Genomic DNA, 23794 nt, shown 5'->3' on the forward strand with positions numbered 1-23794 from the left:
GCGGTTTTAGAAGGTAACATGAGGAACAAAGGAATCCGTCCAGTGGTTTGGCCATTGGGAGGAGAAAGAATGAATGATTTATATGTTCCTGAGGTCAGATGGACTCCAGATGGACGTGAAGCCCAGCTGAGCAAGTTCCTACAAGAGCTGTGAATGCAGCACATGTATTTTAAAACCTAAAAGCATACAAATATTCTTCCTGACAGAAATAGCTCACACTTTGTGAAGTAAAAGATGACGTAATGTTTGCATAGCTGCGGGGCTGTCTGAAACTCATTTAGTCTGTAATTGTCCTCCACAAGTTGTTGTTGTTGTTTTTCGCATAAGAGATATTTCTGGTGGGACTCTTTCTGTTCTTTACAGTCAGTTGTTGATCAAAGAGAACGGAACATAAACATTTAATTGTACACATACTGTAGCTTGAATGCAGTAAATATGCTCGTTAATATGCGCTCAACCAAAACACGTCTGTGAGCCGCTGAACTGCTGCTGTTTTTAAAGAGAGAAAGTACCGTTTTAGCACTTATCTACATGTAAATATTCACTAATACTACAAATAATGCATGTAAATGTTAAACATTATATTATAACTGAAATATACCCAAATTAAATGGACTGGAATCGAATCTGCAAATCTGTATCAATACCGTAAGTGTTCATAATGAGCATACAGTAAGTATGGGTAATGTAAAGGCATCTGGTGTTTATTGCTAAATGAACCCCGACAATGTGAATCATTTACATTAACATTTATTCATTTGGCAGATGCTTTTATCCAAAGCGACTTACAAAAGAGGAAGAACATCAGCGAATCATCTTAGGGAGACAGTGGTACAAAAAGTGCCATATTACAAAGTTTCACTATCATCAGAATAGTATACAAAACAGATTTAAGTGCAACAAGAAATGTAAATATTTATTTATTTATTTATTTATTTTATTGACCAGTTAAGTGCTTTTGGAAAAGATGTGTTTTTAGCCGTTTTTTGAAGATAGAGAGTGAGTCAGCTTCCCGGATCGAGTTGGGAAGGTCATTCCACCACCGTGGTATGATGAAACTGAAAGTCCGGGAAAGTGTTTTGGTGCCTCTTTGTTTTGGTACGACAAGGAGACGTTCCTTAATAATCAAATAAAATAAAACAAGGAAATGGACATTAAATATATGTTTTGTATGACAGCGTTTAAGTGCCACGTTTAAAAAAAAGTATAATATTTTGAGAATAAAGTCAAAATTATGAGAGTGCAACATTATTATATTTAAATCGCAATGTTTTGAGAATAAGGAAAGTAACATTAAAGTATTGTGGTGGACAAAACTGCATCAGTGAACCTCGGAGTCGTTCTAGCGTTGTGATAATTACTCTCTGATCTTTGTCATTTTAATATTTATGCTTATTTCCCCGATAAAATACTTGATTCTCATAATTTTGACGTTGGTTTGAACGGCCAATTCCCAATGCGCTCCAAGTCCTGGTGTTGGCGTAGTGACTCAATCCAGGTGGCAGAGGACGAATCTCAGTTGCATCTGAGACTGTCAATCCGCAGATCTTATCACGTGACTTGTTGAGCGCGTTACCATGGAGACGTAGCACGTTTGGAGGCTTCACGCTATTCTCTGCAGCATCCACACACAACTCACCACACGCCCCACCGAGAACCACATTATAGCGACCACGAGGAGGTTACCCCATGTGACTCTACCCTCCCTAGCAACCGGGCCAATTTGGTTGCTAAGGAGACCTGGCTGGAGTCACTCAGCACACCCTGGTGTATATATATATATATATATGAGGAAAAAGGAGATATGGAACTAATGGTGCTATATATTGTAGGAAATCTTTAACCTGAGAAAATGGTCAGTTTATAATGAAAGTGGTTGATTATACAAAATTATTTCACCGTAGAATGCCGTCTTTTGACCAATCACACTCAAGTAATCCACCGTTGTGTTGTAGTTGAATTTCCTTCTCAGGTGTGCATTGATTTGACATAAAACTGTCCGGAGTCATTATTGTGCTTATACCACATGTGCATGTCTATCAAGAAATTTTTCAGGTTTTCAGGAGCTTTCTTCCTTACATCAAGGATTATGTATCGCTCTTAAAACAGCACAAGCAGCAGATTCTAGATCATGAAGAGTGTGACTCAGTGATATGAAACTATGAAACTTTACTGTGGCAACAAACCTGGAAGTAGGCGTGCATTTATAAAGAAAATGAACCAACACCTTGGAACATCTGTCAACTAATCAGCATCAAGTATTCAACAATCCCCCAAGGCCATTGGTTGGACGTTAAGTGGTTATACATGCCAGACCAGACTAAAGATTTACCAACAAACTAATCAGCAGAGATTTGGGCCATGGATACTTGAGGCTTACAGCATCACCAGCTGTGCGGCAGAACTCCATGTTGCTTTTCTCTGTCAGCACCTGATGTCTCTCTACAGCTCGTGTCAACTGCAAACCCAACAAAGGAACACATTTCCATTGCCTCCCAGGACTCTAAATTTCCTGTGAGCTTATGTTTGGAATATGTGGTGCATCCAGAACCATTCCTCAGTTTCATGCTTTTCTCTCAATCGTCTGGTGTTTCTCAAAAGCAGACGTTTGTGCGTTCCAGCTGCTCTAAGCTTTGCACTTTCACATGATCTTGTAGCGAGGACTGGCGATACTGCAGATACAGCTTCTCTTTTGAAGTTAGCCTTGAGTCACTCGTTTCAGGTTTCGCTCTGAATCTCTCTCTGGGAAAGAAAGTTCCATTTTTATTGGTTTTGTCCTGGCAAAGATGTTTTTCCATTCGAGTTGTGAGAGAAAGAACCAAGTGTTCAGAACGGTGGAAATCTGGAGAGCGTTGTGAACTCTTGAACAGAAGCCACAGCTCTCTCAATGATAACTCTTTTACTCGTTTCTTTTGTCCATGTGTCAGAATCCCCTCCGGGATATTTTTGTTAAATTACTGAGATCTGGAAGGCCAGTAAGATGCAAACTATTACAGAACTATTTTATTCTAAAACGCTGTCATTTTAGACGAATGACTCTGTGTTGGACGTCGTGCCAGTAGACACTAAATGGTGTTATTGATGTGCAACTCTACGTCATTTATTCACACTATTTGGATGTCAGTTTTGTCTTTCTGTGACCCTATTACATGCTCTCTGGAGTATCATTTTTCTAATTGGTCAATGACGGCATTTTTGGTCAGAGATGTTTTAATAATTACTGCTAAACTCTATAACTAATATAATAATTTTCCATCTCTGTAAATGTATTTCAACATGTTAGATTTGGTATTTCACATATTTGGAAATGGATTACAGATATCAATAAACTGAAGAGTAATTAACAATATCTTAAAAGGCGTTCTTACAGTTACATTAGCATTACAGATATCTGAAATGAACATTGCCACTTTAGTGAAAACGTAAGTACAGATATCGAAAATGAGCATTTTTACTAGTTGCAATTTAATTGTTGATATCAGGAATGGACATTTGCCCTAGTAACAATGTAATCATTGATATGAAAATTATACTAGTAAATATACAAGAGTTATTTCCGGTCCTCAAATCTGATTGGATGAGAGACATTCCAAGAGTGCTGATGTCTCGGAAGGCTTTACTCTTTGTATCATTCCGCTTCTAAACGAAAGTGTAACAGCAGCGCAGGTTGTACCCCAATGACATTGAAGATTTTAGCCAGCAGGGGTTGACAAATGTAACCATTTTTGTGTGTTACAAGCAGTGGCGGATTTAGGCCTGGGCAACATGGACAGTCGCTCAGGGCGGCATCTTGTGAGGGGGGGGGCTTCACGAGGCGGCGGCGGCGGCACCCCCCTCCCGGTCAACAACTTTGGGGGCGTTCTCATTTAGAATCACCCCCCCTCCCCCCGGTCAACAACTTTGGGGGCGTTCTCATTTAGTATCACCCCTCCCCCCAGTCAACAACTTTGGGGGTGTTCTCATTTAGAATCAACACCCCCCTCCCCCCGGTCCACAACTTTGGGGGTGTTCTCATTTAGAATCACCCCTCCCCAGTCAACAACTTTGGGGGTGTTCTCATTTAGAATCAACACCCCCCTCCCCCCGGTCAACAACTTTGGGGGTGTTCTCATTTAGAATCACCCCTCCCCCCAGTCAACAACTTTGGGGGTGTTCTCATTTAGAATCACCCCTCCCCCCAGTCAACAACTTAGGGGGCGTTCTCATTTAGAATCACCCCCTCCTCAATCAACAACTTTGGGGGTATGTTGAAGTGGGTTTCACACAGGGCGCCAAACAAGCTAGAACCGCTACTGGTTATGAGCGAACTCTATGATCGATCGGATTACCACTACACTACAGCTGGGAAAAACAATTCAACGAACGGCTTCAGCATTAAAGCTTATCACAGCTGAGAAACACAACAGACTGAGTAATCACACATACGCTTACCTGATACTATTGGATACCGAAGTGTCTGCTTAGGGAGATGTAAACAAACATTTAACATGGCGATGGGGAGTACGGTTTCTATAGTGAATGACTCTTGTGCACCACCATTGGTAACCACGAAATAGGGAGAAACCCCCCTGCTTGGACAGCTATTTATACAGTACACAGAGAAAATAGGATGCATTTGACATTATCTTCAGCAAGTTGACTAACACTACAGCTGAGGAATAGAGTTAAACAGCTATAGCTTTACTGTTCAATTGCTCTCTCTATCAAACACATACACACACAAATCCTTGTTTCTCCAATTACTTGTAGGAAACAGGCAAAGCCATCACTACTATTTCTAATACGCTACTATCCTGATCGGTGGAGTAAGAAAGTAGTTCCATGCACAAGTGTGTTTTTGTGTTGCACTGTACATTATTGTAATCAGTAAAAACATAAAACTCATCAAACGTGTCATATGTTGTTGGAAAGTTCTCAAAGAGTAAAATACAACCAGTCTATTTGTTTTGCTCACTGACAAAAATTTAGCAAGTAACAGCTAAATATATGTCTTTGACAATTATGTTGGTGTTTCTTATATGCCACATTTTTGCTTAACTTATAACTAAAATATATCACATACCATTAGAGTCTGTGATTATCTTTCAAACGAGTCCACACACAAGATAATCAGATGTACAGATCATTAGATAATCCACATGAAGCACAATGTTACATATGACCACCAGGAGATGGCGCCAAATACATGACACAGACTCAATGATGACTCAAATGACACAGAATGAAACTCAATTATTTAAAAAATGAAACAAATAAACTTTATATCTAAAATTCATATCCTTCACATGATTAAACGTCATAAGGGCTTCCGATATGTATTTATGTATTTATATATATATATATATATATATATATATATATATATATATATATATATATATATATATATATATATATATATATATTTATAATGTTCAGTCATCTGGTCATTATCACCAAATACACCCCAACCAAGCCAAGGGTGACTGTAACTAACACTCAGTTGTTACAATCTCCTCCTAAAAAAGTACCCTGATTTGAACAGTCAAATGTCTTTGGGAATCATTTCTTGTCTAATCTCTCCAACAGGGCGAGCCAGGAAGACTCGGCGCACCTGGTTACCGTGGTGATGAGGGTTTCACCGGGCCAGAGGTGTGTGAGGTTATCTAGTTTTGATTCTCTTTCAACCAGATCCGTATAAACACCTATGACTGACCTATATTTCCCATGTTGTGTTTCTGCATATTAGGGGCCAAAAGGGCCCAGAGGAATCAAAGGCGCTCCAGGAGACAGAGGCCTGATGGGAGAGAGGGTGAGTCCGTCCTGTTGATCTGCACCACAGGTTTAAATGGACCGGACACAGTTGACTGATGATGCAGTTATGTTTTTGACCTGCTCAGGGTACAGACGGACCACCAGGAAATGGAACCGAGGGTTGCCATGGTTTCCAGGTTGAGTACCTCTCAATTCCAGCTTGCGATTGCACACCTTGACCACAAAAGTCACTTTCATATATGTGTACTTTGTGTTTTAGGGTTATCCAGGACCCAGGGGAGACACAGGATTACCTGTAAGTGTCCTGAACTTTACAGAACATCTCACGTTTAACAGAACACAGCCGTAGGGTTGTGGAAGTAACAATCCCAAATATATTTTGGGTGAAAAAGCATAAACGTTTTAAGACAGAGCTTTTAAAACATCACGGTATATCAGGGTTGATTATAGGCTAAAGACAAGAGATGAGTTTTTAACTTTGATTTAAAGTCATGTACTGTTAAAGCAGCTCTAATAAAAAATATTTAGGCTATTCCGGAGCTCGGGTGCTGCTACAGCAGAAGCACGGTCACCTCTCAGATTCAGTCTAGACTTTGGGACAGTTAAAAGTCTCTGATTGGACGTCCTAAGATATCTCGCTGGATGGGGTTCAGACAATAGATCAGAGAGGTAAAATGATGCTAATCCGTTTAGGGATTTAAAAACAAATAGTTCATTAAATTATTGAATGTGTGGCCACCAGGTAATCTGGCATACCGGCATTTTTTTTTACTTTTGGTCCGATCAGGTGTTGACTGGCCATCGGGATACATTCGGGCACTGTTGCCGAAAGGTCCCGATAAGCGAAAATGAGCCGGCGCGTTATGCAGAACGCCCCCCACCTGCTCAACAACATTTTGCTAAACCCCGCCACCTCCCCCCCCCCCCCGCTCAACAGTTGGGCCAGTTACCATGTACAATCACGGGCTGATTTCTCTTCCCAGTCCAGCCCTGATGGCAACCAGTGCAGAGTATTTAAAGTAGGTGTAATGTGTTGATGTATTCGTACACCAGTCAAGAGCCTGTCAGCAGAATTCTGAACCAGTTGAAGCCGAGCAAGAGATGTTTGGGTAATCCCAATATACAGAGAATTACAGTAGTCAAGTCTTGATGAAATAATTGCTTTGTAGGCTTCAGAAGGCACAATAATCTCAGATTATCTTAATCAATGGTTAAATGCTTCTTTACAGCCACAGGTCAGTGTGAAATGTAACTTTCATTTGATAAAACTACACTACCCATAATGCTGAAGAGAGATCCACCAATCAGAGAACTCGCAGTTTAAATGGAAACGCCCCACTCTCATAAAGCATGACACAACTGAGTCTCCCGACACTATTAAACCACTAATATATTTGAATAACCTTTATCTATGACTTATACTTTTATGATGTACCATTTTTGTCTGGTTCGAATATTTCATTTGCAATGCTTCATGGGATTTGTAGTTAATTTACTCATAAAAGAACATTAGTTTTGTACTTTTGTCTGTTTTCCCATTTTAAATGCTACTTTAAAAGATGTGTTTGTTAACATTAGTTAAAATGAACCAATAATTAATGTTTCAACACTTACTGTTTTAATCTTGTTTAATGATAAACATGTACCAAAATGTATCATTTTATTTTAATAAAGTCAAAAAAAAATTATGCTAACAATTATTATTAACAAATGCTTTTTACATAAAGTCAAATTTGATGTTGTGATACATTTAGCAATGTACTGGTCCAGCTCTTATATAACTTTTATACATTTTTTATGCCTACGGAGGGAATGAGCCAGAAACATGTGGGCAGTCACTGTTGCACTTTACAGGCATATAATTCACATTCTTTGGGATGTTATGAAATTCAAAATTATTTACAAAATGTGGGATAACAACCATATGGAGGAGGATGTTAATACTGAGAGTGATTCATTTGATTTATTAACAGGAACACAAATGATTTGATTGAGCAGGAGTTAGTGCAATCTGTATGTGTGTCACAATAAACAGCAGCTGAATCTGCTCATCCACAACAGATGTACTCAATATTATTTAAGCTGACACTGCAAAGACAACTCCTCTCATATCTCTCTCTCTCTCTCTCTCTCATCTATCTCATCTCTCTCTCTCTCTCTCTCTCTCTCTCTCTCTCTCAAGGGTGGAAAAGGCACTCCTGGACCCAAGGGAGATGATGGAGAGCCAGGTGACCCTGGAATAGATGTGAGTCACTATCTGTCCTCCTCAGTTCTCTTGTTTTGCTTCTTTATCAGTGTCTTTCAGTCTCTCGGCACAGTCCAAGTTTTCCGTAGTGTGCATATCTCTTCCCTGTTTTCCTCTCCTTCATCTGTTTTTCGTAATGTTGTCATTCTCTCTTAGTTTAGTTCCAGGTTTAGTACAGACACAGCTCTGTCAGCAGCATATGTGATATAATGTTGATTATCACAGAAAATATTATTATTATTTTTAAAGTAACATTAAGGCCCTTACAATGGAGGCAGAAATAGACCAAATAGTTTTCTTAATAACTGATGTCCACATATGTGGATAACGGGACTAATTTGAGAAATGTTAAATAATACCAAACTATAGAAAGTCAGATTGTTTATGATGTTTGCAGGAGTGTTGATTCATGTTTATGAGACATTACATCATAAATTATCATAATTTATTCAGATGTCCAGCATCATCCGATCACTGTCAGTCATGTTCAAATAAAATGATCCATTATAAATGTTGAATCTATGCACTGATGATCATTGAGTGAGGAGTGAACACACTTAACTGCATAGAGAGATATAGGATGCTCCCTATTTAGTGCATGACTTAACCTCCAGTGTGCTGTCTGTCTGCACTGGTCTCAGAACAGTTGTAGAGAGCTATAGGATGCTCCCTTGTCCCACTCCTCTCCCTTGCCCTTGTCCCACTCCTCTCCCTTGTCCTTGCCCTTGTCCCACTCCTCGCCCTTGTCCTTGCCCTTGTCCCACTCCTCTCCCTTGTCCTTAACCTTGTCCCACTCCTCTCCCTTGTCCTTGCCCTTGTCCCACTCCTCTCTTTTGTCCTTGTCCCACTCCTCTCCCTTGCCCTTGTCCCACTCCTCTCCTTTGCCCCACTCCTCTCCCTTGCCCTTGTCCCACTCCTCTCCCTTGCCCTTGTCCTTGTCCCACTCCTCTCCATTGCCCTTGTCCCACTCCCACTCCTCTCCCTTGCCCTTGTCCCTGTCCCACTCCTCTCCCTTGTCCTTGCCCTTGTCCCACTCCTCTCCCTTGCCCTTGTCCCACTCCTCTCCCTTGCCCTTGTCCCACTCCTCTCCCTTGCCCTTGTCCTTGTCCCACTCCTCTCCATTGCCCTTGTCCCACTCCCACTCCTCTCCCTTGCCCTTGTCCCTGTCCCACTCCTCTCCCTTGCCCTTGTCCTTGTACCACTCCTCTCTCTTGTCCTTGTCCCACTCCTCTCCCTTGCCCTTGTCCTTGTACCACTCCTCTCTCTTGTCCTTGTCCCACTCCTCTCCCTTGCCCTTGCCCTTGTCCCACTCCTCTCCCTTGCCCTTGTCCTTGTACCACTCCTCTCTCTTGCCCTTGTCCCACTCCTCTCCCTTGCCCTTGTCCTTGTACCACTCCTCTCCCTTGCCCTTGTCCCACTCCTCTCCCTTGCCCTTGTCCTTGTACCACTCCTCTCCATTGCCCTTGTCCCACTCCTCTCCCTTGTCCTTGTCCTTGTCCCACTCCTCTCCCTTGCCCTTGTCCCACTCCTCTCCCTTGTCCTTGCCCTTGTCCCACTCCTCTCCCTTGCCCTTGTCCTTGTACCACTCCTCTCTCTTGTCCTTGTCCAACTCCTCTCCCTTGCCCTTGTCCTTGTACCACTCCTCTCCCTTGCCCTTGTCCCACTCCTCTCCCTTGCCCTTGCCCTTGTCCCACTCCTCTCCCTTGCCCTTGTCCTTGTCCCACTCCTCTCCCTTGCCCTTGTCCCACTCCTCTCCCTTGCCCTTGCCCTTGTCCCACTCCTCTCCCTTGCCCTTGTCCTTGTCCCACTCCTCTCCCTTGCCCTTGTCCCACTCCTCTCCCTTGCCCTTGCCCTTGTCCCACTCCTCTCCCTTGCCCTTGTCCTTGTCCCACTCCTCTCCCTTGCCCTTGCCCTTGTCCCACTCCTCTCCCTTGTCCTTGTCCTTGTCCCACTCCTCTCCCTTGCCCTTGTACCACTCCTCTCCCTTGCCCTTGTCCCACTCCTCTCCCTTGTCCTGGTATACGTCTTCCTCTACCTAGTGCAGACATTTTTCTTTCTTTCCTATAAAAATATTTTTATTTTTGTGCCTATAGTCCACGTATGTGGTCATTGTGTTTAACAGCGTTCCGTTTCACAACAAATCGATAAAATATTTAAAAGTTTCTCCATTGAAACTAGAGACTAATCTTTTGACTCAAACAGGTTTCAATGTAAAATCTTAATCAGGTTTCTTACCAGATGTAGTTTTGTTGACATTTCTCCCAAAGACAAGCTCCGCTGTGATCAGCGCCATGTTGTTTGGTCACATGACTCTGTATGTCAAACGTTTTACCCTTTACTGACAGCACAGAGTCTCCTGACCTGAGATCAGTCAGTTTAAATGAAATGAAATTATGTGTTACATATAGCAAAGCCAAAACACGACGTCCACGCATGAGTATGCGGGGTAACACGAGGTTAAAGTGTGTAATTTCTGCACCTCTAGCATCACCAAACAGAGTTGCACATATAATGACTGTTTCAAACAGGTTTCCTGAAAACTCCCCTATCAGTGATTGTTTGACACAGATAGCCCCGCCCCCAGCTCACGCTATTGGTTGAGTCAGTGTTGTTGTGTCAGGTAGTTAGGATGCTCAAACAAAGAGACACAGAACATCAACTGACCAATGAATTACTCATGGTTTATTTAGAATTTTAATCATTAGAGCAGAAATGCTTTCAACATGGAAAAAATTAAACACTTTTTAAACAGTGTGTGTGTGTAAGTGTTTCTTGCATTGCCTTGTCTAATTTAATGTAAGTGTCTTACAGTAACTGTAGCTTTTGCAATTTATTTTAGGTCAAAATAATTTTATGTAATCAACATTTTGCCTCAAATGCTGTGTTAAACTTTCCATTTACGTGTCTGTTGATGTTTGTTAGCAATCTGCCTTGCTCTCTTGGGTGCCTTAGAGAACATTTGAGCTTAAGTTCAAGCAGCTGCTGTGTATTTTGTTGTTGTGGATCCAAGTCAGTGTAGTTCAAGCGGCTGGTCTGTTTTATAAGCAGGCAGTATTTTTATTAGATGCCTTAGTTTCAAATGGCTTCAATGGAAGTCTTGTGATTCTGCTTTTTGCAGCTATTCATTGTGTGAAAGTCTCTTAGAGCAAAGTTTATTATTCACTACACTCTGCTAGTTAATCTACCTTGTCCATAGAGAAGGCATGCATTCATAAACAAAGTGCTTTTTTAATGATTGGATAAACAAGAATTGTGTAAGTTAGTGAACATTTGAGCTCAGCACAATTTTGACGCTCTTCTAAAGCCAGACTCCTCAGTTGTTTTACATTCTCTGACGGCCCCCGAACACTTTCTGTGCAACAGATGCGTCTTCAATATGCTCACTAAACTGCAAATATTTCCCCCGAGCGGACTCGCAGGATTGGACACATCGCTAGTTTCCTGTGTCCAGGGATTGATGTCATGAGGTACAGGTTCATGGACTGGATTTGGTCTGTGCTTCATCAGAAAGACTCAGTTCATTTCAGCTCTGATGTCTAAATGTGTTGTTTCAAAATAGCCAGTTGGCCACATTTCTGTGTCTTGTGGATGGTCATCTTAAATGAGACTTCCTCACATGTTCCTCTCAACCCTGCATGGGCTGTGATATTTGGATGCTTTCTGAAACCACATATACAAACAACTCAAAGATGCAGTTGCACCCTGTCTGGCCCAAAATAAACAGCTCTGTCCATCTGGGGTGGTCAGAAAATCACAACTAGCCTGAAGACACCCAACAAAGTGTTTGATCCATTGGGGTCATGGTTCATATTTATTCCCATTGGAAAGTCTTCGGAAGGCACCTGACAGGGATCCGACCGCTAATATGTTTATACTGTCAAGCTGTGCACTTCTGCAGTGCAAATGTCTGAAGAAACAACGTTTTACATCTCTGTTTTCATTTGATCTAATCACAACACAAGCCCATAGGCAGGGGGGGGTTCGGGTGGTTTGAACGAACCCCGCCCCTCCTCACTGCCAAAGGTCCAGAATTTAAGTCGTTTTTTTTCTTTTGATTATTGTCATCATTGTTTTAATCAATGCTTGTGACACATATTCTGGATTGCTGTTTCAAATTAATATGATTTAATATTGTAGCTGGACATATGTGTGTGTGTGTGTGTGTGTGTGTGTGTGTGTGTGTGTGTGTGTGTGTGTGTGTGTGTGTGTGTGTGTGTGCGCGCGCGCAGTTCAGAGAGAGTTCTCGCAATACACTTTTCAAAGCAACGGTGAAGAAGCATCGCCTCTGAATGATGGGGGGGTTATATATATATATATATATATATATATATATATATATATATATATATATATATATATATATATATATATATATATATATATTTTTTTTTTTTTTTTAATGAAAAGGATTTCTATATTTTATACACTCAATAGTCTACAATATAATAGCCATATAAACGTAGCGTAATTAGCTCAAAATAGCTTGTACTCTGCCAGTCACCTCATGTGAATGTGAACGGTCGGCCAGCACTCTCCGGAGACTGAACACATTCATGCGTAGCAGCATGGGAGAGGACCGCTTGTCATCCCTGGCCCTCATCCATGCACACTATGACATGGCAGTCAACCTGGATGAAGCTGTGAACATATTCTCCAAATTGCACCCAAGAAGATTGGAACTGACCAGTGTACTAAACAGGGGCGTGTCTAGGGGGAGGCAGTGCCTCCCCTAGGATAAACACTGCCTCCCCTGAGAATTTGAGAAATAATCTGTCCCATCTGTTGTTTTGAGTGTAGCCCCGAATGTATTTTGAATAGTTGACTGACAAATATGAAACCGGACAAAAGCCTATGTAAACCCCCTAAATCATAAGTTGCCTTATTTCATTGTGCTTTGGCTTTGCACATACTGCATACAGCCTGTAAAAATAGACATAGGCATAATCTAGCCTATAGAATAAGTTCCTTTGCTGTCGGTAGCCTATGGACGACTCCGTTCTTCCTCTCTGTTGAATATGCAGCAGGTAGAGGAGGAGCTTGCACAGTCGTTGACATCAACTAACGTTACTTAGTGGCGAGTTAACGGCAATTAGCAGGAAAGACAGCAAACATGAAGCTAATGAGGCTTTGGGGATTTTTCCGAAAGAAGTCAGTGGGTAAGAATTCACATTTGTTTTTGTCCTTAAAGTCTTAAGATCATCATCTAGCTGGCTTTCACCCACAGTAGACTAAACCTCAAGAGTTGTAGCCTCTAACCTCCGCTTTTAGATTGGCGCAGCTTGATAGCTTCGAAGTTAACGCAGTCGCCTCTCACGCCGGAGACCGTGGTTCGGGCCCCGTTCGGAGCGTACTTTTCTTGTTTATCAGGTGTTATTTTTAGACTAAAGTCATTCATGTATTGCTTTAACTTAGGATCTTATACATCATTTTGACTATTTATGTCAAAAAATATAAATTATTTATATTCAATATTTTTTTTTACCTCACTTTACTCACTATAATATAACTCTTTTGTGATGACTTTATGGTAATGTACATGATAGAGCTATAGGATGCTCCCTATTTAGTGCATGACTTAACCTCCAGTGTGCTGTCTGTCTGCACTGGTCTCAGAACAGTTATAGAGAGCTATAGGATGCTGCCTTGCTCCCTATTTAGTGCATGACTTAACCTCCAATGTGCTGTCTGTCTGCACTGGTCTCAGAACAGTTATAGGAGAGCTATAGGATGCTCCCTTGCTCCCTATTTAGTGCATGACTTAACCTCCAGTGTGCTGTCTGTCTGCACTGGTCTCAGAACAGTTATAGGAGAGCTATAGGATGCTCCCTTGCTCCCTATTTAGTGCATGACTTAACCTCCAGTGTGCTGTCTGTCTGCACTGGTCTCAGAACAGTTATAGAGAGCTATAGGATGCTCCCTTGCTCCCTATTTAGTGCATGACTTAACCTCCAGTGTGCTGTCTGTCTGCACTGGTCTCAGAACAGTTATAGGAGAGCTATAGGATGCTGCCTTGCTCCCTATTTAGCGCATGACTTAACCTCCAGTGTGCTGTCTGTCTGCACTGGTCTCAGAACAGTTATAGGAGAGCTATAGGATGCTCCCTTGCTCCCTATTTAGTGCATGACTTAACCTCCAGTGTGCTGTCTGTCTGCACTGGTCTCAGAACAGTTATAGGAGAGCTATAGGATGCTCCCTATTTAGTGCATGACTTAACCTCCAGTGTGCTGTCTGTCTGCACTGGTCTCAGAACAGTTATAGGAGAGCTATAGGATGCTGCCTTGCTCCCTATTTAGCGCATGACTTAACCTCCAGTGTGCTGTCTGTCTGCACTGGCCTCAGAACAGTTATAAGATATGCATCTTATTTTCATCATAACTCCATATAAAGCCTCTGAAAGACACATTTATCAGTTTTTAGATGATGTATTAATTCTCAATGTCATAATACACAGACAGTGAATAAAGGATATTTGAACTGAATCTGAGCGTACAGTCCACGTATGTGGTCATTGTGTTTATCAGTGTGCCGTTTCACGATAAATTGCTCAAATGTTTAAAATGTCATATCAGATGAAACTAGAGACTCTAATCTTTTGACTCAAACAGGTTTAAATGTAAAGACTTAATCAGGTTTCTTACCAGATGTAGTTTTGTTTGTGTTTCTCCCAAAGACAAACTCCGCTGTGATCAGTGCCATGTTGTTTTGTCACATGACTCAGTACATTAAAGTTTAACGCTTTACTGACTGCACAGAGTCTCCTGACCTGAGATCAGTCGGTTTAAATGAAATTAAATTGTGTTACGTATAGCGAAGCCAAAGCATGTGGTCACACGAGGATAAAGTGTGTAATTTCTGCACCACTAGCATCACAAAGTTGAACCTTTTAATGACAGCCCCGAGTTTCCTGAACTGAGATAATTTAGTTTAAATTAAATTATGCGTTACGTATAGCGCGGCCAAACTGTAATGTCCACGCATGTGTATGAGGGGTCTTGGGAGGTTAAAAGCTATTTTACAACAGCTTCACATGTGACCCATCCAATCAGAATAAAGAGACAGAACTTTCTGTTCTTCTATTCACTTGATTAATAATTTCCACATGCTCCTTTAATATATAAACTGGGCATTTTTCTGGTGAGCCGACGCACTTTGGGGCCAATCATGGGCAGACTGGCCATCGGGAGAACCGAGTGGGCCAGTGGGTCGGCCGCGAAATGTGCCGGATGGGCCGCGATAAACAAAAATGAGGCACCACATTATTCATAACGAAATACCAGTTGCCATGAAAGTTCCCAGTCCAGACCTGATTAGTGTGCTATTAATATTAGTGTTACATTTCGTTAAGTTGGCGTATGTCGTGTGTAAACAGCATATCACACATGCTTATATTACAGCACTGATGTCTTGTTTGTTAGTCATTTTCCATCAAAGCAATTGGAGTTGATTTGTTGTGGTTGAATAAGCAGACATACAGTACAATGGCATCATACACATATGCTCGCAAGCTTTCATCTAGTGTCATCTGGAGTACATTTTTGGTAATTATACACTCAGACTGCTTCATTATTCATTGTTTACAAAAGCAAAACTGCAGAGGCGAGCATGTGTGCAAGGCTTGTTTTTCAGTCATTGACTAACATTATGGTGCTTTCTCAAGATATTATTTTCTAATTTTAAGAATGGACAGCATGCTGTTGTTTGCAAGAGTTCTGGAACACTAGGATCGGCCACATTATGCAGACGCACTGACAAGTGCCATCTCCTGTCAGACGTTTCTGCAATGGCATATGCAGGTTTACATGCCCCTGTGGTGCGACAGGAAGCTCATTGTGTCAGCAGTGTGGGACACCCAGGTTCAGATCCCACGCTGAAACCAGGAAGTAATTGTGTTAGCATAATCAGTGACAAGCACGATTTGGAGGTTGCATTTTCCGCTGTATAGTACATAAAATGTTGACTCCACTGATGGTAAGGGTTAGGTTTGAGGTTTGTGACTCAAAGGGTCTGGGACAGATTACCAACAGGGCCAATGGGGCCAGTGCCCAGGGGCCCTTGACTACCCGGGGGGGCCCTGAGCTTTAATGTTGAACGATGTAGCTTGGTGATCCCCTGTCTCGAACTACCACTACCACCCCCCAAACAACTTTAGGGCATGAACAATGAAACCCTGAAAACAACAGTTGGAAGGGGCTCTTGGAGATAATTGGCCCCAGGGCCTTTGCAAGTCATTATCCATCCCTGGTTGGGGGTTGAGTTTAAAATGCATTCCTCTTCACTGTATTACATCTGGTGCAGCTGAAAACAACTTGCTTTTGTGCCCATACGCCCAACAACACTTACCACTTTTGGCCACTAGGTGCAGTGTTTCAAAATCTGCCACAGATGCATTTTAGCGTCTGCCAAATGCATAAATGCAAATGTAAATGTAATTAAAATTTGCCTGCCTTACACTGAAAAATATCCCATATTTGTTTTGTACATCAAATAGCGCTAAGAGATAATTTCCCATCATTTTATCACTGACATGGAAGCGCTGTTGTGTGTGTTTGTGGTGTCGGTCAGTGTAATGACTCTGGTCGAACACATTACAAAGGTTCCGCCCTTTGTAATTTACATTTACATTTACATTTATGCATTTGGCAGATGCTTTTATCCAAAGCGACTTACAGAGCACTTATTACAGGGACAATCCCCCCGGAGCAACCTGGAGTTAAGTGTCTTACTCAAGGACACAATGGTGGTGACTGTGGGGATCAAACCAGCAACCTCCTGATTACCAGTTATGTGCTTTAGCCCACTACGCCACCACCACTCCGTGGTTTATGCTGGATTAACGGTAAATGCGTAAATAGCAATTAAGAAAAATAAGAGCGTTTAACTTTTTAGATGAATCGCACGTGTTAATTCTGACAGCTCTACTTTATTATTCACAAAGGTTGGCACTATTTTCTTGATGCAGATAACATTACGCTATTATCAACCGCAGTTGTTTTTTAAGAGATGTTTATACATGTTCATACATTTTCAAGTGATCAAATTCATCAAATGTTGGAGAAGAGCATTATAACCAGGCATACATACAGACGTGATGTACTTAGGCCACTTTAAAGAGCCGATGCAGTAAAGTCTGCTATATCCTCCACAATCTGGGATTCAGATCTGACCCACAAGATTGGGAATTGTGGCAATCAGTGCTAATTATTTGTGCATGTTTGCACAGTTTCCTAATTTGCATGATTCCTTTAGTGAATCAGATTCTAAAATGATGCTATCAGTGGGTGCAGTTCATCCTGAGTCAAGTTTGTTTATAAACATTTTGGAATGTACTTGGGTAGAGTATGTTTGTGGCTAAAGCATGAAAGGGCAGTGGTATTTGACAGATGCACTCAAAGCTCCACCACACACACACACACACACACACACACACACACACAAACACACACACACACACACACACACACACACATACACACACTTCACGATAATTAGAAACTTACCCTTGTGTTTATCACCTCTCTGTAACTGTTCAGCTACTCATGGGAATCTAACATAGTGCTTATTTCAAGGGTTTATTGTACTCAATAAAGACCCGCTGTAAACGTAGTGTAGCATACAAAAATAATTTAGACAAGGTAAAATGTGCATTTGGTTGCAGTAAGATCAAAAGAAGCAGTGACTCCAGATTTTTACTGTTTGTTTTAACAAGGGAATCGGAAAACACTCCCAGAGGCTCTCTGTAATACTCAACAGGTCTGAAGAGAATGAGACCCACACAAACACCAACTTCACTTGGGCCAGTTAGAAATGATTAAGCAACCACCCACAACACCCTGGCAGCTACCCACATCACCCTAGCAACCACCCACAACACCCTGGCAGCTACCCACAACACCCTAGCAACCACATAGCAACACCCTGGTAGCCACCCACAACACCCTAGCAACCACATAGCAACACCCTGGCAGCCACCCACTACACCCTAGAAACCACATAGCAACACCCTTGTAGCCACACACAGCACCCTAGAAACCACATAGCAACACCCCAGCAGCCACTCACAACACCCTAGCAACACCATGGCAGCCACACACAACACCCTCGCAACCACATAGCATCACCCTGGCAGCAACACACAACACCCTAACAACCACATAGCAACACCCTGGCAGCCACACACAACACCCTAACAACCACATAGCAACACCCTGATAGCAACACACAACACCCTAACAACCACATAGCAACACCCTGGCAGCCACACACAACACCCTCGCAACCACATAACAACACCCTGGCAGCCACACACAACACCCTAGCAACCACATAGCAACACCCTGGCAGCCACACACAACACCCTCGCAACCACATAACAACACCCTGGCAGCCACACACAACACCCTAGCAACCACATAGCAACACCCTGGCAGCCACACACAACACCCTCGCAACCACATAACAACACCCTGGTAGCCACACACAACACACAACACCCTCGCAACCACATAGCAACACCCTGGCAGCCACACACAACAACCTCGCAACCACATAGCAACACCCTGGCAGCCACACACAACACACAACACCCTCGCAACCACATAGCATCACCCTGGCAGCCACACACAACACCCTAGCAACCACATAGCAACACCCTGACAGCCACACACAACACCCTAGCAACCACATAGCAACACCCTGGCAGCCACACACAATGCCCTCGCAACCACATAACAACACCCTGGCAGCCACACACAACACCCTAGCAACCACATAGCAACACCCTGGCAGCCACACACAACACCCTCGCAACCACATAACAACACCCTGGCAGCCACACACAACACCCTAGCAACCACATAGCAACACCCTGACAGCCACACACAACACCCTAGCAACCACATAGCAACACCCTGGCAGCCACACACAACACCCTAGTATTGAGCATTGAGTTCAGGCAAGGAATGCTCATGAAGCATGTCTTTTGCTCTTAAGCGAAAAATAGCTGATGACCATCATGTTTATCTTTGATATCTGCTTTGGATTCCTCTCAGACTGCTGTGTTCAGAGGTGCTGAGCTCACTTGAGTTGCGTTTGTTTAGATCATATGTAAACATTGAATTGATGTGGCACATTCTGTTGAATATACATAATTTAAAGTGATTTATTGGTGGACATGTCCTTGCCAAAGTGATATCAGTACAGGTTATTATGTTTATGGCAATGGCATAAAATAACAAAGTATTTGATTTAATGGTGTCTATGTGTTGTCGGGTGGCCCTTGACCTCTGGGAGCCTGTTCTAGGTCAGGGCCATTACATCTGCACCATATGAGTCATCAAAGGGTTCTCCTCTCCATTATTGTCTTTAAAAAGACTCAGTCAAGACAGGAATGTTTGGAAATGTTTTTGTCTCCTTGTAAACATTTGATAGGGCTCCTCTGGCCTCTCCCAAACACAAGGGGCCCACACCCGCTCCAATGTCTGTCAAGATAATGAAAGTGAACCTAAAAAATGGTGGCATGACGGCATAGTTTATCCTCGCCTCCACCGTGAGGTAGAATAACTGTGAGAGGTGACGGCTTTGAAATGGGACATTTAATGTAATTGAAACAGCATGAGAGAGACCACATGAAAAGGGGACAGGTGGTTGGTATTATCTCACCGGTCTAACTGTAATCTGCCAAGACACAGAAATGACATGTGAATGTATCTGCATATGTGTACTAAGCATGATATTATAAACACAACATGTTGTTTTCTAAATTAAATAATAGCTTTTTATATTGTCATTGTATTAAAGCCTAAATCATTCAAATATTATCTTGAAAATGTATATATTTTTTATCACTATTAGATTAATGTTAGATGTATAAACCTTCAGAGAAGCATTTAAACAACTATTTAAATTCAAATCTATTGGTATATAGACGATGTGGAGGTGAGTGTGAGTGTATGTCTGTCTATGTGTGGCCCTGCGATGGACTGGCGACCTGTCCAGGGTGTCCCCCGCCTTTCGCCCAATGTTAGCTGGGATAGGCTCCAGCCCCCCGCGACCTTGTACACAGGATAAGCGGTTGACAATGGATGGATGGATGGATGGATGGTATATAGACCAGATGGTTTATTAGTATATTGCTTTATAGACAATACTGCCTAACAAGAACAAATACAAACTATTTTTGGTAGTCCAGTGGCAATAAAAATATGTGAACCCATTGGGATTAGCTGGTTTTCTGTATTAATTGGTCATAAACTCTCATCTTCATCAAAGTCGCAAGTTTAGACAAACACAATGTGCTTAAGCTAACAATACACAAACAATTATAATCTTTCATGGCTGGATGGCCACTTCTAGTGAGAGTACCTATAGTACTAAATCATCTCCATTTATAGACAGTTTGTCTCACTGTGGACAGATGAATATATAACGGCCCCTTCTAGTGAGAGTACCTATAGTACTAAATCATCTCCATTTATAGACAGTTTGTCTAACTGTGGACAGATGAATATCTAACGGCCACTTCTAGTGAGAGTACCTATAGTACTAAATCATCTCCATTTATAGACAGTTTGTCAAACTGTGGACAGATGAATATCTAACGGCCACTTCTAGAGAGAGTACCTATAGTACTAAATCATCTCCATTTATAGACAGTTTGTCTAACTGTGGACAGATGAATATCTGACGGCCACTTCTAGTGAGAGTACCTATAGTACTAAATCATCTCCATTTATAGACAGTTTGTCTCACTGTGGACAGATGAATATCTAACGGCCACTTCTAGTGAGAGTACCTATAGTACTAAATCATCTCCATTTATAGACAGTTTGTCTCACTGTGGACAGATGAATATTTAACGGCCACTTCTAGTGAGAGTACCTATAGTACTAAATCATCTCCATTTATAGACAGTTTGTCTAACTGTGGACAGATGAATATCTAACGGCCACTTCTAGTGAGAGTACCTATAGTACTAAATCATCTCCATTTATAGACAGTTTGTCAAACTGTGGACAGATGAATATCTAACGGCCACTTCTAGAGAGAGTACCTATAGTACTAAATCATCTCCATTTATAGACAGTTTGTCTAACTGTGGACAGATGAATATCTGACGGCCACTTCTAGTGAGAGTACCTATAGTACTAAATCATCTCCATTTATAGACAGTTTGTCTCACTGTGGACAGATGAATATTTAACGGCCACTTCTAGTGAGTGTACCTATAGTACTAAATCATCTCCATTTATAGACAGTTTGTCTAACTGTGGACAGATGAATATCTAAACTCTTCCAGATATCTTTGTAACCCTTTCCATCTTTAATCTTGCAAAGGAGAGACAAACATAAAATAGGGGGACTGGGCAGCTTAGTGGTAAAAGACGCATATTACCACCCCTTGTGTTCGCTAGTTCGCTAGTTTGAATCCAGGGTGTGCTGAGTGACTCCAGCCAGGTCTCCATAGCAACCAAATTGGCCGGTTGCTAGGGAGGGTAGAGTCACATGGGGTAACCTCCTCGTGGTCGCTATAATGTGGTTCTCGCTCTCGGTGGGACGTGTGGTGAGTTGTGTGTGGATGCCGCGGAGAATAGCATGAAGCCTCCACACGTGCTACGTCTCCATGGTAATGCACTCTACAAGTCACGTGATGAGATGCGTGGATTGACGGTCTCAGACGCAACTGAGATTCGTCCTCCGCCACCCAGATTGAGTCACTAAACAACCACGAGGATTTAGAGCTTATTGGGAATTGGGCGTTCCAGATTGGGGAGAAGGGATGGGAAGAAAAAATAAATAAATAAATAATATATTGTATTTTATAATATAAGAAACTATATTCAGAATAGTTTTTATTTCTTACTCTTAAAAAAATATAATAATTTTTAATGTAATGATTTCTAGTCGATCTTTGGATGGAAGAATGAAATGGTAATAATGTCGTAATCTGTAACTTTTTTTTACAGTTTTTATATTATTAGTATTATTATTTCTTTTACTTTTTCAAATTTAGTTTATTTATTTATTTATTTAGAAATATTCTGCAGACCCCCTTGTACATTTAAAAAATATATATTTGAGCCTTTTTATTCAGAATTTCAAAATCAAACTGAATTATATAATATTTTAACAAAAATCTAATAAATAAAACTTAAAATATGTATTTCATTAAAGACCGCTCAATTCAATTTGATTTAATTTGGTTCTGAAAGTAAAAAGCGTAAATCTTAAATCTTAAAAATGCTTAATCCCCCTGGGGGTCCCTGGAACACCTCTGCTGTAGCCAATAACAGACGAGCAGTGTTTGGGAAACATGTTTGAAAACAGTCATCGTTTTGGCATTCCCGTTTGATGACGTTAGTCTTGCAGAAATTACACACTTCAGCTTTAATGATGCTAAATAATCACAATACACAATATTTACTCTAAATGCATAAAAAATGAAAACTGAACATGCTTATTACTGAAAAGGACGTTCGTAGATTCGAAGGTGGCATAATTGGGCAACTACAAGATCTGTTATCGGCCAATTCTGATCCTCTTGTGAACATGAACTGCATTCAAATGTTGCAGCACAGCCACTAATAACAGTATTTTCCTAATCGAATGTGCATATGTTGTGTTGTTTACAGAACAACAGGCCAGGACCACCTGGAGCTAAAGGAGCCAAAGGGCACAGAGGACCTGAAGGAAGACCTGTGAGTATGAACATACGTATATAAAAGAGTTATATCTGCATTTTGGTGTTCATTATGTGCGGGTTTAATTAAGAAAGTTGATATTATTAAATGAGTGTCTCGGATGTGTCTCACCAAACTCCTGCTGATTCACATGTACCCATGAAGGTTTGGGCGAACCCCATATTCTGCGCCGTGTATGGCGCTTGTGTATCCTGGCATTCTGTAAATGCTGCATCTGTATTCTAGATGGGTCTAAAGTTGTTAAAAAGAACTGGAACATTTAGTCGACACCTTTTATTGAGAAATCCAGTGTGAGCAACAAATCTAACCCCAAACATTTCCAGTGCCAGAATCAAGTGAGACAGAAAAACAACATTTTATTTTTATCTCGACATGTATCAGAAACACCCTTGACCACATCTCAAATACTGACTTAACCTAAACAATTCAAGATACTGGACAGAAACGTGGCCGCAGAAGGACAAATACTAGTTATTGGTCAGTTACATGGAGAAGGTGATTGGCATTAAAACTTTTTAAGTAAACAATCCAGAGGATCCAGCAGCAGATTATAAAGAGCAATTATTCACTTCAGAACGATGTTGAGCGGCCGGTTTGAGTTACGAGTGTCTGTGGGAAGAGCAATGTCTCTCAAGCTACAATTTTCCCATGTTCCTCTTCGCCATTGGATGACATCCAGCGAGGAGGAGGAGACTTGTGTCCCAAAAATGCTCTTATTTGGAAAGAGATTTCTAAACTTGGCCCGTCTGCCTTTACTCTGACAGAGCTGGATCTGTGTAACATTTATGTTGCTCAGAACTAAAGGAGGAGTCATATTTACATTAAATGTGTGTCTTCATGTTTACATTAAATGTGTGTCTTCACGTGCACATTGCTCATGTGTTTTGTTGTGTTGCACAGGGAACACCAGGACCTCCCGGGCCTGCAGGAGCAGATGTGAGTAATAAACAATGTACCTTTGTACACACTTTCAATGCACAAATTGGAGAAAGGATGAAGAGACGTGCACTTGATAATAAGTGATTCTGGACGTGTCACAATTCCACATCACAGTCAGTCAATAGTTCAGCCTGTTTGTGTTTAATGAAGCCTGATGCTG

The 23794-nt window shown here is 41.6% G+C and overlaps 1 protein-coding gene across 1 annotated transcript in view; it reads left to right on the forward strand.

Annotated features, from left to right (window-relative positions):
* Nucleotides 1-23794, forward strand: part of col6a1 (collagen, type VI, alpha 1) — a 57787-nt gene that overhangs the window by 22280 nt on the left and 11713 nt on the right. Inside the window, exons 21-27 of the mRNA XM_052101643.1 lie at nt 5569-5631; nt 5729-5791; nt 5880-5930; nt 6014-6049; nt 7937-7999; nt 22627-22692; nt 23596-23631. Of these exons, the coding sequence (XP_051957603.1) occupies nt 5569-5631; nt 5729-5791; nt 5880-5930; nt 6014-6049; nt 7937-7999; nt 22627-22692; nt 23596-23631 (378 nt within the window). The remainder of the gene's footprint in view (nt 1-5568; nt 5632-5728; nt 5792-5879; nt 5931-6013; nt 6050-7936; nt 8000-22626; nt 22693-23595; nt 23632-23794) is intronic.

The sequence above is a fragment of the Xyrauchen texanus genome, chromosome 32, assembly GCF_025860055.1.
Source record: "Xyrauchen texanus isolate HMW12.3.18 chromosome 32, RBS_HiC_50CHRs, whole genome shotgun sequence".
Taxonomy (NCBI): Eukaryota; Metazoa; Chordata; class Actinopteri; order Cypriniformes; family Catostomidae; genus Xyrauchen; species Xyrauchen texanus.